Raw genomic sequence first — 17,122 nt, forward strand, 5'->3', positions numbered from 1 at the left:
TCGTTGGAAGCATTCTATGTCTGCCATCGACCGAATCAGGCACCCAGAAAGGTGCCAAATCCCAAAACAAACCCCTATTCTGGTGAAATTATTGCTACCAAAAACCGAACAAGTGGATAGAACTCCCCTAAAGAAACGAGCAAATGATCATGACGTCACACGTCGCCGCGCCGCTGTCTGTGCAGCGGGGACAAGGGGGAAGCCCCAGACCCCTCACGCCGGCTATCCACCGGTCAGTTCTGAGGCTGGATGTCAAAACACGCAAAAAAAAAAAAAAAAAAAAAAAAAAAACGCCGACCAGGGAGAGGGAGGGATGCCGGGTAGCCTCCGGGTCTCACCCAGAAAATGGTGTTGTTTTCTGGGGGAAGCCTCTTTGGCTCTCCGGAGCTAACTACCCTCAGAGGAAGAACATAGGGACTTACCCGGAGGCACTCCACAACTCAAAAGTCGAGACAACCGGCTGCAACCGCCGACCCAAAACGACACAGGCCCGACTAAGCCTAGGGACATGCACGAGGTAACGAGCAGCCACGACCCAGTACGACCGCCAAAAAGCCCCGTGCCCGAATGTTTGCCCAGGACATGGTGCCAAAGACAGCAGCAAATGCAGTGAACACATGAACGTCATTGGCACAGTGATAGAACGCAGGCTGGCTAGTCGTAAGAACTCTGCGGACACCCTGGGAGACCCGCACCCGTGAACAGGGAAGAAATGGAAACCGGATCAACCCAAAGCACGTCCCCGGGACACAGAGGCCGAGGTGCGCAAGTAACGGCGAAGAGCCGCCACCTAACAGAACATGATGCATCCCCGGCCCAACCAACCATCAACAACCCAGGGACCCCTCCGGAAAGCAGCAGTCTCAATCTTTGCCAGAAAAGGAGGAGACGGCTGCAGACGAACAAAACTATCAAGAAGACTAAAAGAGCAGAAACCCCTGCGTGGGAAGAGAGCATGAAACTCCCCCAACCCGACCCCAAGAGGCCAATGCCAACAGAAAAGGAGCCTTGGAGAACAAACCTAAACCAAAGGGGCCACAACAAACCAAGAAGAAAGAAAAGAGCACTCTGTCCAATTACCAGAATGGCTCAGGCGGCGCAAGAGCAGGCCAGAGGTAAAACAATGCACGAGACAGCTTGTGAAACGGCGCAGAATTAACATCAAAACCGAAAGCAAGCCGAAGAGGTTCGGCCATTGCTGCACAATACGAGGCAACAGTAAACCTCCACAAGAAAAGGACAAGGCCACGCCAACAAACGCAGCTACCGAAGAATGGACAGAAGGAAAAGGAAGGACCGCCAAAAACCCCACACTGCCGCCAAGAAGAAGCACGCAGGTGGGACACCTGCGTGCTTCTTGAACGTGTCACGACACAACATAGCCAAGAAGATTCCGGGAGCACTGCCAGTGGAAGAAGGCAGAGCCTCATATGCAGAAGAGGGTAAAGGAGACGGAGGAGCCCCACACACAAACGCAGGGAAAATCCCGCGTCCGCCCCATAGCAGCAATCCAGAACACTCCCGGGAGCAACCGGGCGTAGACTGGAGAATGGAGAAGAGCGAGAGGTGAAGCACCCGAGAGAAAAGGGACGCAAAACACCAGCACATGTGCACACCGCCCGTATCAAAATGAACAACAGCAGCGCATGCGCAGCAGGGATGCCAGACATGGGTCGCCAGAAGTCGCGAGCTGAAGAAAGAAACCACGAATGTGACTAGAAAAGAGACAAAACAGTGTTGGTAATGACTGAATCCCATATGAGAGTACAAAGGGCAGCCGCCATCCGTAGTCGAAAAGAGCAGGAAGGAGCAAAAAGAAACATAGCAAAGCTTCCCAATTGGGCTACAAAGAGCAAAACTGGAGTACAAGGAGCGCAATCTGGCAACCCTGTGCAGCACAAGACAGTGCAAGCACTGCACGGAGAGAGACAGACACGAAAGAACGAAACAGGACCGAAAAACGAAAAGCTTGGAGAAGGACCAGCAAGCCCCAGAAAGTACCGGAAGACGACAGACGTTCCAAGAATACGGGAAGAAACAAAACCTTCCCGTAAAACTCCCAAAAATATGTACGGTAGAAAATCCCAGGAGGGGTCCAGACGTCAGCCTCTTACTAGCCTCGGGAACCCACAAAGCAGGACCCGGGGCCGAGCTGTTTCCCTAAAGCCCCAGCCTTACAAGAAAAAGCTAGGGCAACCGGACGAATACTAAGGAAGGGAGCCCACTGGCAAACTCATACAACACGCCTGGAGGAACAGGCTCGAATGCCCCCGTCGCTACTTTGGAAGGGGGAAGACAAGGGGGCACGGAAGGAACAAAACCGAAGCATCCAACACCCCCAAGCCACATCATACCAACCAAAACAGGGCAGCCCCAGGGCTCCCGGGGAGCAAATGACCTAGCGCGTTGCACCATCGAAACTTGCAACGCCCGTGCTGCCTGCACCCCCATACTCAGCATAAGACTGTGTAATCGAGCCACAAACAAGCAACAAAACCCGCAGGTCTCCGGGCCGAAGGTGCCACCGACCCCACAGGCAGCAGACAGAGGCAAAACAATGAGAGTCACCCCGAGACAAGGGGACAGAGCAACCCTCGAACTCGCTCAAAGCAAGGGGGGGACTCCGGGGCCACATCCATCGGATCCACACGCCCCCTAGGGGTTTTCCAGGGTCCTGAGCATTTACCTACAGGGACTCATGCCCAGGTAATCCCAGGCAGGGTACTGCTTTCCGACGCCCACAAATACCAAACAACATTCTAAGAACTGAACCCCCGGGACATGTACACTCACAGGGACCTAGCAGGGGGAACCACCGAAAGAAGGAAGAGTACCCAGACACGGGGAAAGAACTAAGGCAGACTCCCCCACCAGGCAGACTAACAAAAAGAAAAAGAAAACCCCGCAAGAGGACAACGTACCCAGGCGGAACAGAGTCGGCCACTGAGATTGGTGAAAACAAGTTGCACAGTACCCTGCTCCCCTACCAGTGCAAACTGTCCCCTACCCCAAGGCGAAGAAGGGAGACAGAACACCCAAGCACACAAAGGGCAGCCAAAAACCAAGCAGTAAACTGCATGGCAGGGGCCAAGGAACTTGTGGAAGGCAACCCCAAGCCCCAAGGGCAGTACTTACAGGGCACCTAGGGAAGGAAACCCTAGGCGCATGCAGCCCAAGTACTGGAGAATCACTCCCAGCTCACGCACCACCAAGAAGACAATCACCACACCACAACAACCACCAAGGTACAGTGCTGAAACAACCACCGGAGTCAGAGCACATGACCTCAGCCTTTAGCATCAGCCTTAGAACTGACGGGTAGCAATACTTTTACCAGAATAGGGGTTTGTTTTGGGATGCTTACCTTTCTGGGTGCCTGACCCGGTCGATAGCAGACATAGAATGCTTCCAACCACACGGGGGTTTCTATAGGCCATTGCTCCCCATGCCTCTCTGAGGGGGCGAGGTTTTGGCTCGTGGTCCCCGGTAGGCCCACAGAACTCCATACACAAGACTGATGCCAAATTCTGACATTAGCATATCAGCCTAGTAAGCTCCGGGGAGCCGAAGGGGCTCCCCCCAGAAAGTTTATAAAACACAAGTTTATCTTGTGTATGGGAATCTGATACATGGCCAGAGAATGAGTGGTGCTGGAATCATCCATCAATCATGTTAATGTGCTAAACTGACAATATCAAGATTCACCTCAAAACTTGGTATTTAAGTGCTTACCCACATAACATGGAGCCAGCACTCTTCAATACTGCACCACAAAAAATCAAGGGCTGCTTGACTGGTTCTAACTAAGGATTGATACTGTATATCATGATGCCAACCCATCCTCCTCTTTAGATAGTACCTATTGTAATGATCATCAATAGTCACAAATTCATATATACTGTACTTAGCTTTTAGATAGTAGTATACTGACTAGTAAGGAGTTCTTAAAAAAAAAGTTAAATATTCCTAGTATAGCACACATATGTACTATATTAGGCCTCAGATATTTGTCTATTAGGCCTAGGAAGACTGGGTTAGTTTAGTTTGTCTTTGCAACACAAGTAAAAAATAGTTTTCCTGGTTTGTCCAACTGAATAATGCTAATTTCTACTTTCTAATTTCGTTGTACATCTGTATATGTACTATGACCCTTATCATTACTATAAGTACTACCAAAACAGGAGGATGGGCTGCATAATGCAGTGTATACTGTACAGTATCTGGAAAATATTGCAGTGATTGATAACAAATCTGACCTTTCTTACAAGACTCACTTGATTGGCTGAATAACTCCAATTTCATTGTTGATCATCATTACTGACACCAGTGCAGTGTCTGGACGTATGGCTGCCTCCAAAGCTGCCAATGAGAGGATGCCAGATGTCTGGACTGGTAAATATGTCACCTCCCAACCCTCATTTTCCAAGGCACGACACGAATCGAGGACACACTTGTGCTCCTGAAATTGGATGTTGATGATAAAAATTATGTATTCACCTAGTTGTGCTTGCAGGGGTTGAGCTCTGCTCTTTCAGCCCGCCTCTCAACTGTCAATTAATCAACAATCATCCCCCCCCCCCCACGAAGCGGTCCGTAACAGCTGTCTAACTCCCAAGTACCTATTTATTGCTAAGTAACAGGGGCATCAGGGTGAAACAAACTCTGCCCATTTGTCTCTGCCATCACTAGGGATCGAACCCCGCTCCCCAGGATTACAAGTCCTGAGTGCTGTCCACTCAGCCACCAGGCACCCCTGTATAAATATGTGCATAATTAAATTTGTTTGTAATGCTGTTTTATCAAGAATAGTATCCCCATGCATCTATTCAGAGCATATCTCAATACATATTAAAATTTATAAATTCTTGAAAAACACAAATCGGCCATCTTTGATCCCAACATTATGATGTAATATCCTATAATAAGAAATCCCCCTTCACTACCTCCAACCATCTCTCTGAACATATACAGTATTATATAATATGGACATTCATACAGCATGAGGGTGAGAACGGGGAAAGGTATGGAAGGGTGTATGGTTAGCCACATCCCTTCACAATGCCTTCTTTGGTTGGGAATGGTTTGAGATACCAGGGGCTACTTTCCTATCCCTTCTCTAGAACCATTTCCAGCAAGGTTCACATCATCACCTTGTTCATGGAGGAATACCCCCTCCAATGCCAGGAGTGTGTCTTGGAAAAAAACTGAGTCTTGAAAAAGACTTTCACATGAATGGTGTATCCTCTGGGCCACAAATGGCAGGAATGGACGAACAGTTTCTACCGGGATTGCCTATTGCATGCTCCGGGGGCCTCTTTGGAGATTTCCACTGGATTCTTTTCATGCTTCAGTCCCTTGAAGGTCTCCAGATCCTAGTCTCAAATTTTTGAATAACATGCCAAGTGTGGGCTACTGTTATGTCTCTAGTCTTAACAATTTCTAGCTCTTCACCATTTACATTTTTACAAGGAATATCTTTGTCTTTGCCACTATAGCTTTTCTTTCATTTATTCCCATTTCACCAGATCCGTAAATCAACTAGCATTTAGCTAATTATCTATCTATCTATCTCTATCTCTCTCTCTCTCTCTTTTGATACAATAATGACAATGTAGCCTGACAATTGAGGCCAGAACACTTGAAAGATTATAAATACTTTTGTGGTCCAAATTTAAAAATATTTGTTAAAATTCCATTTATTGTGCTATTATTATGGGACTAGTTTTAAAATGTGTGCCTTTATATTGCGAATAATTTGATACCAAAATGAAAGATGTAACATGAAAATTTGTGTTTTAAACTGAACGAGTATACACATTAGGTTGCGGGTGTGCCAGTTGGTGCTCGTTCATGGGTAACGGTTGGCTGAATTTAGGCTTTGCTGCAAGTTGCCACGCTGGGCTTTTGGACCTTATATGCATATACCCCTATAGGGAATTTAATTGCGAGCACATTGATACCAAAACGAACAACGTAGCACAAGAATTAAGGTGAGAAAACTGAAACGAGTAAACACATTTTACTGGTTTTGTGCACCCACGGAGTAACTTTTGATGATTTAAGCTTTGCTGTGGGGTGTCAAGCTGGGCTTTTGGACCTTATATGCATATACCCCTGTAGGGAATTGTGAACACAATGATACCAAAACGAGCGACATAGCACGAGAATTAACCCTTAAGTGTGCAACACATCATATGATGTTTTCAGTGACTTGCAGTAACTTGCGCTCCACATCATATGATGTATTGGAGTACTACGCAAGATTTAAACGGACCGCAAATACGAGGGGTTCACCACACCTTCATCAGGGCTCTTGTAAACAGACGCCATTTTTTTTTTAAATCGTGGGCCAAATTCCCGGGTGTGAGGGGCCTCAGTATTGAGTGAGCTATCAAGCCTGACGCACGCAGCAGGAGCTCAACAGCACTGCTGTTCAGCTTGTGACCACAGCATCGCCTAAGAATGCCATAATATACATTTGGATACTATTATTTAGCAATGATATTATTACAGAAGACCCCTGACTGTGATAAAAATGACCAGGATTCTGATAATAGTAGGATTGTTGTGATAATTAGTGCTGTAGTGGGAGAAGTAATCTTGGTGGGGAAGGAGGTAGCATTGTCTGTTGACTCTGTGTGACCACCTTTTACTGTCTGGACTCACTATACCAGCTTAGTTGTTCGCTATGGTAAACAAAACATGCAGATACTTATATATAACTTCTGTATATAAAAGCAAAAACAGTATGGTGGGAGGAGAATGGTGGCGAGTCAGGTGAGGTGAGGGAGGGAGTGGCAGCCAGTAGCGGGCTGCCACTGCCACTCAGCATACCAACTTAGTGGTTCGTTATGGTGAACACGAATGTAGATACTTATATATAACGTGTATATACAGTGTAATAACAGCAAAAGGAGTGTGGGGGAGAAGCCATTTTGGTGATAGGTATGGCAACATCTGCATGATTTGTCATGTTGGTAGGGGTGGCCACTATGCTCTTTGGGCATTATACCGGTTTAGTTGAACAGTTATGGTGAACAAAACATGTAGATACTTATATATAACATCTGTATATAGGGTAATAACACCACAAACAGTATTGTTGGGGGTGAAATTTTAGTGGGTCTGAACCTTGAATGTGTGAGGGAGGCAGCCGCCAACTGACTGTGTGTAGCGACGTCTCTTAGTCCCTGAACTAACTATATCAACTTAGTTGTACAGTTGTGAACAAAACATGCAGATACTTATATGTAACGTCTGTATATAGTGAATAAAAGCAAAAACAGTATGGTGGGAGGAGAATGTGGGTGAGTCAGGTGAGGTGAGGGAGGGAGGAAGTGGCAGCCAGTGGCGGGCTGCCACTGGCTGCCACTGCCAGTGAGCATGCCAACTTAGTGGTTCGTTATGGTGAACACGAATGTACTGTAGATACTTATATATAACGTCTGTATATTGTGAATAAAAGCAAAAACAGTATGGTGGGAGGAGAATGTGGGCGAGTGAGGTGTTGAGGGAGTGAGTGGCAGCGAGTGGCTGGCTGGTGTGTAGTGGTCACTCCTCGTTGCTTTTTGACTCATAATACCAACTTAGTGGTTCGTTATGGTGAACAAAACATGCAGATACTTATATATAACCTGTGTATATAGTGTAATAGCCGACAAAGTATTTGTTCACTGCTTGATGAACATAATTGAATCAACAATATGCACACCATATTTTTGAGTACAGCGATGATTCACTCATTTTATTATATAAATATATCATACCACACACTATTGAATAATATTACAGCGAAAAAACTACTTCAAATCAATCAGACATTGAAATAATTAGGTAATTATCTCTTTGTGGCAACTCTGGCCTGACAGCTGGCGAGCAATAGACCGTCTGGGACGCAGGCTGAGTTAGCGCCTGTTTTTTGCCAGAATTCCCCACCCTATAGAGGGCAATATATGCCACTTACGATTTTTGTTATTATTTTTTTCCCTGATCAGAGAACACAAATTAACAGGTTTAGAAGAAAAAATCATTTTTTTTTTTTTTTTGGTATGCACATGTGGGTGACAAATGCTGCCCAGCGCCACACAAGGTTAAGGTTGAGAAAACTGAAACAGATACACACATTTCGGTGTCGCCGCACGCTTGCCCACACTGCCGGGAGCATGACGTCAAAGTCTGCAGTGCACCCGCGTCGCACGCGAAAGTGCTAACATGGAACACACACTTAAGGGCTGAAGTAGTTGTCCAATAATGTTGCACAGTTATGATTATGTCTCTATAAGTCAGATTAGGCATCACTAGCTCTTGCTAGCACTGGATGAGTCACTGCAGGAACAGCAAAGTACATACAGAAACTAATTTATATACCAAAACAGGCAGCTCCCTTATTAAATGTAAATTAATTAAAAACTAATTGCATATTTACTACCTTATATGTATATCATTACACATTCTTCTTTACATACCGTTTGAGTTGTAATTATATGCCGTTTCTTTGATTTGTAGAATCGTGCAACTCCTTTCACACTAATGTTGTTACTCTCTGTGGCACCCGATGTAAAAATAATCTCCTTTTTGTCTGCACCAATGAGGTCTGCAACTTGCTATTTTAAAAGAAAAATGGGTATTTTTATTCATAAATAAGTTTGAAACATACTGTACTGTTAAGATTTATACAAATCTTGTACAAATTTTGATTATCTGCAGCATTAATTTATTAATAAATTTATTAAATATATGTCACAGTACCAACAAGGCCATTATTGCTGAATAAATACAGTACAGCATTATACAGCAAAGTACAAATACTCATAATATAATATTACACTAAAATTAAGAAAATATTTTAAAATATCTCAATCTATGACCAAAACAATTAAAAAGAAAATAAATACATAATGGCAAGATTACTAGCACCATATGGTGCATTATAAAAACACTCCTTTTTTTTAACTTCAAGTCAGGTTGGGAAATACTGTTTATGTTAATACTGGTATTGCCCGCAGTTCTAATAAAATTAACTAAAACATTTTAAGAATAATTACTTAATGTGATTAAAACAAATAATACTAAAAATGCAGAAGGAAACTTTGAGGACAGGGAACGTTCCACTCGCCATGAATGTAACTTCACTCCACAGCACAAGCTGGTATTTAGTATAAATTTCTCTATTGGCAAACACTACCACTTCAGCTTTGTGAGGACATTATCGCAGTCCTTAAATCAATACACGTGGTTTGCGGCAAGATGTTAATGTCGTCTAAATTTAATATATTTGTAAAAATTCCATTTATAGTCCCATTATTATGGGATTTACTTGTTTTAAAATGTGTGCTATTATATTGCCAACAACTTGATACTAAAATGAACAACATAGCACAAAATAGAAGGTCAGAAAACTGTAAAGTATAAACATTTGAGTGTGGCGGTGCTGGCGGATCATGTTACCGCCATTATCGAAATAATTTTTTTTTTCAAAAATCCTTTTATAATCCTATTGTTATGGGAATTGCTTTACAATGCATGCTCTTCTATTGCCAACAATATGATACTAAAATGAACAACTTAGCACAAAAAATAAGATAAAAAAACTGGAAAGAGTTTAAACATTGAAGTGTGACGGAGTGTTCACGGGAAATGCCCGGTCAACTTCAACCTTTGCTGGGTGGTGCACGCATGCTAAGGTGACCTTGAGGTAGCATGCTGGGCCAGAACCAGCTCAGCCAAAGTGCTACTATCAAATTTCACACTCACTGATGCAGCATCCTGAGATGTGACCAGGGACAAATCACCCTCAGTCTGTTGGACAAAACTGCAGCCTTCCAAAATTGCTGTTAGGACACCAAAGCTCCTGTACTAATCTACAAAATTAAATTGCCAAATGGGATGGAATATCTCAAGGAGCCCAAGTGGATTGAGACATTCTTGGTTACCTCATCAGCTCAAGTGCAGCCACACATATTGATATGTAGTTTACATATGTATAAATCTATATATCAATTTGATGGCTATGCCTATAATAATAATAATAATAATAATAATAATAAAACAGTAATATTATGACAGAATTTAGGATCATCTTACAGTGGTCATATTAATAAAACAGGATGTATAATTAAAAGCCTCCAGGGCTGGAAGTACTGTACTTATTACAGTATACTGATTGCAGCAAGTGGAGTGGGGTATGTAACAAAGGCATCTGCTAGTAGCAAAGACCATAATGAAACACACTAAGAAGATGAACACACAATTAGGATCAGAACTAAGCAGGGGGGATCCATCGCAACCCAACGAGAAAAGATGCGAGGTAAAATAAGTTCCAGGAGTTAGGATTTGGAGTCTAATCCATTTGCATGTTGTCAGTTTTTTCCATCTGTTGTGTTTGTGTTAATAATTTGTGTCTATCTATTAAATTATCTTAATTATGCATATCGTCCATGAAGAAGCTGTCTGAATCTTCAGCCTTGATGTTGTTTATCTGGGTGTTAAACAGAATTTCATACTGTTCTCTCAGGATTTTACTAATTTCTTTGTTATCTGAGTATAAATACAACAGTCTTTGTAGACAGCACCAGGTAAGGTCCAAAAAAACCAAGCCGAGGCAGTTAGTGGTAACAGGAAACATGAAATGTGAACCATATACAGTACTGTACATCCTCATTAAATATTAATAGCATATATAATCTACAGAGGATCCAATGTTCCAGGGAAATCTGACCACTTAGTTTTAACAGTATGGTACTCTTGTCACTGTGGACACCGATACATTGTTAAATCAGTGGCAGAGTGCAAGGGTGGGCAAGTCACCTGGACTGTCAGTGGCTTGACTGCCACCTGGTGGTGTGGAGATAACTTTAGTACAGTACAGTAATTGTCAGCTTTGTTTTGATAATGCAGTCTTCCAAAACATTTTTCAGTGAAGTTTGGGTGTGTTGTGGGCCTCTTTTAATCACATTTACAGCAGTTTGCTTCAGTATATTATTGGGTTAATCACAATTTCACATGCAATTCCTTTCACAGAGGGGTCAAGGGGAAATTACAAGGGCTCTTGTTCACAATATGCAAAGAATCTCATGGACTATAATGCACGAGTTGAAAGTTTCAAACCAACACATGAATATTTTGTTCAAATATTAATGGAAATTAAAGTATCAATACTGTGATGATAATCCTATGAAAACATAAGGTATCCTTACTGTGTACCCTACCTTTATGTGATTTTCAAGATCAATGTCCCTACAGCTTCCTGGTTAATGAACTGGTCAACCAAGCTGTTAGATGCCACTACTTTTCAGTAAGGCTAATTTGCATATTCTATCATGCTTTCTGGTCTAATTAATAATAGCAAATACAGTGCCAGCAAAATATTTAAACAACATTAAACTCTAGCTCATAAAATTACAGTACATTCATGGTGTAAAATATCTTTTCTCACCTGTCTAGCTTTCTCCATGGCCTTCTCACTTTCCCATCCATAGGCATGTGTTCGTGAATGAGGGTTGCCATATTGATGGATGAGGTATGGAAGCATAGCATCAAGCACCCGTGGATCTAATGGGGTGGTAGCCTGGGCATCGAGATACAGCGGCCAAGAATTTGGAGTGTTATCTTGTGGCTCGGCTGCTGCATTTTGGACAGAAGACGAACCTAAAATACATGTGTATAAATTATAGATATACTGTATATGAAAGTATTAAAGTAAACAAGGAAATTATAAGCTCATAGAATAACATGTAAACTATTAGAATCGATAAAATAATGGTTAAAGCAAAGGAAGCAGAATGTCATCTTAAATAGAAATAAATCTGGCTGCAAAAATGTGGCGAGTGGAGTGCCGCAAAGTTCTGTATTGAGGCCAATAATTTTTGTCTTATACATCAATGACAGGTGAGAATATTACAAGCCACATCCTCAAGTTTGTAGAGAACATCAAGATCTATGGTAAAGTAAGAAGTAGAAATAATATTGAGGCCCTACAATGAGAGCTACATATACTCCACAAATGGTCAGAAGACTGGCAAATGCTTTTCCATACTCTTGATAAATAAAAGACTTTGCTTGAAGGACATAGCAATGCAATTTGCAAGTATCATATCAACAATACTACCATGCACCAGATTGATGAAGAAAAAACCTCGAAGTTAGGATACACCAGTAATTGAAAGTTGCACAAGTGGGAGTTGCAGTAAAAAGAAAAAAAAAGTTAAGCAAACCTTATTATAATAATAATAATAATAATAATAATAATAATAATAATAATAATAATAATAATAATAATTTATTTATAAGAAGGTACAATGGGTTTGTGAGATTACATAATATTGGTACAATATTTTTAAATTCTTGCAAAGCCACTAACATGCATAATACAGGAACATTTTGGGAAAATACAGGAATATTCGGACAGACATTAGGAATACAGTAGTCAAAAGAACCTTTGGCTTCAAGGAAATGAAAATGGTTATTCAACAATACAAATCTCTGGTGTGCTCTCCACCTGGACTGCTGTATCCAAGCATGAAGACCTCTCCTTCAAAAGGATACAATACTGTACTGTATATCTGCCTTAGTGAAAGTTCAACACAGCCACAAAATTCTTCCCAGAACTAAATCAACTCTTATACCAGGAACAATTGATAGCTAACAACACTATAAACGAGGAAACCTCTAAAATATTGAACAAATCAGAGGATATTAATTCAGACCACCTCTTTAAAAGGTCAAATGAAACACAGAAGGGGCAACAGCTTCACCCTCAGGAATCCACAAATTTGTTCCATATTTTAAGTTTTAATATCAACCAACATGTGTAGTTTGCGGTGTAAACTAGACACACACCTGTGGCGAGTATATCTTTGCCCATTTCAGAGTCAAGGGTGCCAAAGCTGATTTGACTGTGGGAGCAGTTTACAGAATTCCTAACACTGATGTTGCTTAGAAATCTAATACTAACAAACAAACTTAACAAATCCCAACAATAATATCAGGGGATTTTAATATTGACCTCTGCAAGGCTGATAACCCTCAAGTTGCTAGTTTCCTCAACTGTATGAATTCCTGCTTGCTAATACCCTTAATTTCTAAACCTACTAGAAGTACTGTACTGAAATTCTCTACTCTTGACCACATCTGGACTAACATAACCTCTCCACTTACTTCAGGGATAATCACTGATAGGACCACATATCATTACCCCAGATTTCTTCTAACCAACATTAATAAACCACCTCTAGATACAATGATGATAAGCTTTAGGCTGCACAATGAAACTTCTATGATCCACTTTATTGCTGCTGCTGCTAATATCAACTGGGAGATTGAAATAGGTAACAGTGAACATCAACCTAGCAGTGCAAACATTTCTTCACAAAACTCTTTAGCCTCTATAATACCCACTGTCCAATGCTAACTAAACAAGTCACAACTAAAAGGTTAAACAATCCATGGCTTACTAAGGGTATACTTTACACACAGAAATCACACTAGCGTGATGCATCAAATGAACAAATCCATAAGGGCCGTGACAAGGGTTTGAACCTACGTCCGAGAGGATCCCAAACGCTGCCTTAATCAACTGAGCTACAACATGGTAAAAGAATTGCAACGGGGAAATCATCTCGATTTACCAACGGATCCTGCAATCTCTCCGAGACACAAACCAGGGTTTTACGCAATTCCCCCATGCACCCGAGATATGTCAATAGGCATATCCATTGGTAAATCAGGACGATTTTCCAGTTGCAATTCTTTTACTATGTCGTAGCTCAGTCGATTAAGGCAGCGTCTGGGATCCTCTCGGACGAAGGTTCGAACCCTCATCACGGCCCTTGTGGATTTGTTCAAGGGTATACAGTACTTAAATCTATTAATAAAAAACATGACCATGAGAAGTAGTATAGGTTAGGGGTCATCTCCAAAGAAGTTTCAAGGAGATATTCATGAATGCTGTCCAAAATAAATATATAAATAAATAAATAAATAAATAAATATGTTTATTCAGGTAAGGTACATACATACAAGTGATGTTACATTAATGGATCGATATAAAGATAGAGCTAGTACATACAATGCCTAAAGCCACTATTACGCAATGCGTTTCGGGCAAGAAAAACATTAATATCTAGAACTTAATACTAATTGAGCATAAACAATAAAAAGTGTTGAGAACAAATACAAATAAAGATAAAAAAAAGGGGGGAACATGACTGAAAAAGCAGCACAAATACAATAGGTTGACAAACAGTGTTGATTAAAAAATAAAATAACAGACATGGGTTGACAATAGAGGAGTGAGATAGGTTACAGGGAATTTATTAGGTAGTGTTTAGTTTTTATCTTAAACTGGTTGAGAGAGGTACAGTCTTTTACATGGTTGGGAAGGTCATTCCACATTCTGGGTCCCTTGATTTGTAGAGCATTTCTAGTTTGATTAAGTCGTACTCTAGGAATATCAAAACTGTATTTATTTCTGGTGCGGTGCTCATGGGTTCTGTTACAACCTTCAATGAAGCTTTTGAGGTTAGGATTGGCATTACAGTTCAGCGTTTTATATATGTATAATACACAAGAGAGAATGTGCAGTGACTTAATATCTAACATATTCAGAGATTTGAGTAAGGGCACCGAGTGATGTCTGGGGCCAGAGTTGGATATTGTCCTAAAAGCAGCTTTGTGTTGAGTAATTAGAGGACGTAAATGATTTTGGGAAGTAGAACCCCAAGCACAAATACCATAGTTGAGGTATGGATAGATGAGGGAGTAATAGAGAGTAACCAGGGCAGGGCGAGGTACATAATATCTGATCTTAGAAAGAATGCCAACAGTTTTTGAAACTTTTTTTGATATATTTAGAATGTGTCCCTGGAAATTCAGCTTGTGGTCGATGAGAACGCCAAGGAATTTGCCATCTAATTTGTTACAAATTTGGGTGTTGTTTATTTTGAGATTTATTTGATTAGAGGATTTTTTGCCAAACAGAATATAAAACGTTTTGTCAATGTAAAGGGTGAGTTTGTTGGCAGTTAGCCAAAGATGGACTTTCTCTAGCTCAGTATTTACTGTGGCATTTAGAGCAAGGGGGTCAGGACTGGAGTAAATGAAGGTTGTGTCGTCAGCAAATAGAATTGGTTTGAGGTGTTGGGAGGCATTTGGAAGGTCATTAATGTAGATGAGAAAGAGGAGAGGGCCAAGTATGCTGCCCTGAGGAACACCAATGTTGATGGGTAGGGTGGGAGAAATTGTATTATTCACAGAAACATACTGGAGCCTGTCAGTAAGATAAGATTTGAGGTATTGCAGGGAGTGTCCTCTGACTCCATAATGATGTAATTTAAGAAGAAGGTTTTGGTGGCTGAGTGTCAAAAGCTTTATGCAGGTCCACAAATAACCCAACAGGGAACTCCTTTTTATCAAGAGCTGCGTGAATTTGAAAATAATAATTTGAAAATATAATAATATATGCGAATAATTTGAAAAGCCAATATAAAATACTATGAAAATAAATTCCATCAAATTAAGGGCAACATGGAGCACTATTTCCCAAATATTAGGATCAAAGATGATCTTGAATAAGAAAACTTGTCCTATAATTACAAGTACAGCACTGTACTGTAATTGCAAACAGAACAAAAACACCTAAACTAACCTATCTTACACCTAACTATACACACTTATAATATATATTAATAATACTAATTTAAATTCTAGAAAACATAGTTTTTGGTTACACTTCATTTTAAATAATAGTAGAACTGTACTGTAATTCATTGTATTGGGGGGGGGGGCAGCCAGTCATTGGATATTTACCTGAATTTACTTGAGGGACCACTAACACACAAGTGGCCACAATGAGAACAGGATGCTAGCAACTTGTCAAACATTCCCCCCATTCCTATTTATCATGATTTTTTCATGCTGGATTTTAAAGTTAAACACAATTTTGGAATTTACAACTTCGGCAGGTAGGTGGTTCCATGGGTTACATCTGACATTTTGGAGAAATTGTCCAGAGCACCATCCTACAAATTGTTCGGTATTTTCAACGTCTCAATGAGATGATGATAATTCATCGTGTCAGGGGACAGGCAGCCAGTTTATACACAGTACATGTTAGGCTTATATCGAGGTACCCCCGCCCCTCCAGGTCGTATTATTGACCCTCCCCAGGATGCAACCCTACAAGCTAACCTAACTCCTGGGGTACCTATTTACTGCTAGGTGAACAGGAACATTAGATGATAGAAAATGTACCCACCCATTTGTTCTGCCTGAGATTCGAACCCGATATTACCGATTTTGAGTCGAGAACGAACCCAAATGTTTTTGAGGTTAGAAGTTAGATTAGCCTAGATGAGCATAGCCTGATATTTAGTTGGTCATGTACAATGTAAGCTGCATCTAAGTAGAACAAGTCTGATTTACATCTAGTAAGTAATTATCAAAACAAGGCACCAAACCGGAAAGGCTATGTAGCACCATGATTTACACCCAATTGTTTACACTTAGCAACAACGTAATTAGTCCGGAAAAAGAAAATTGGGCATATGGTCTACACCCATAATATCCTTTCCTGCACCTCAACCCGGTCTAATTACCAAAACTTTCCTCTCACTGTCTGAATTTTATAGGGAATCTTAAAAGGTTAAAATTCATATAAACCATTTATGAGCAACTACTTTTGTTACTAGTGTGTCCAGGTAACTTACCCAACAATCTCATAACTGTTGTCGTTCCTCTCTTTGTTTTCGACTTAAATACATTTCTCAAACCATAACAAACGTTCGGAACAATTCTGAAGTGAGAAAACATGTTTAATTCTCTCCTGAAGGTGATGGGTGGGAGTGCGTGGGAGACTGGCGGGCGGCAGCGGTTGTGGTCCGGCCGCAGGGCTGCTACATCCAAATTGCTGAAACTAGCGAGCTGACGGTCTAAAACTAGCGAAATTGTAATAAGAGTAGCCCAATTTTTTGTTTAGTGACTGATACGGGTTTCAAAGTAATATATTTTGATACATGGAGTACACTACACGATGTTAATTGTTTTATTAAAATTATTTCTGCAAACACACACACACACATTTTTTTTTTAATGCCTAGAAGGGGTACCACCTCTGGTGCAAGTGTAG

The 17,122-nt window shown here is 41.2% G+C and overlaps 1 protein-coding gene across 1 annotated transcript in view; it reads right to left on the reverse strand.

Moving 5' to 3' along the window:
• Nucleotides 1–16,894, reverse strand: part of LOC123755883 (Nfs1 cysteine desulfurase) — a 29,915-nt gene extending 13,021 nt beyond the window's left edge. Inside the window, exons 1-4 of the mRNA XM_045738807.2 lie at nucleotides 16,704–16,894; nucleotides 11,435–11,646; nucleotides 8,466–8,603; nucleotides 4,275–4,459 (exon numbers count right to left, since the gene is read on the reverse strand). Coding sequence (XP_045594763.1) covers nucleotides 4,275–4,459; nucleotides 8,466–8,603; nucleotides 11,435–11,646; nucleotides 16,704–16,806 — 638 coding nt within the window. The 5' untranslated portion in view covers nucleotides 16,807–16,894. The remainder of the gene's footprint in view (nucleotides 1–4,274; nucleotides 4,460–8,465; nucleotides 8,604–11,434; nucleotides 11,647–16,703) is intronic.
• Between the last annotated feature and the right edge of the window lie 228 nt (nucleotides 16,895–17,122).

Source organism: Procambarus clarkii, chromosome 43 (assembly GCF_040958095.1).
Source record: "Procambarus clarkii isolate CNS0578487 chromosome 43, FALCON_Pclarkii_2.0, whole genome shotgun sequence".
NCBI lineage: Eukaryota > Metazoa > Arthropoda > Malacostraca > Decapoda > Cambaridae > Procambarus > Procambarus clarkii.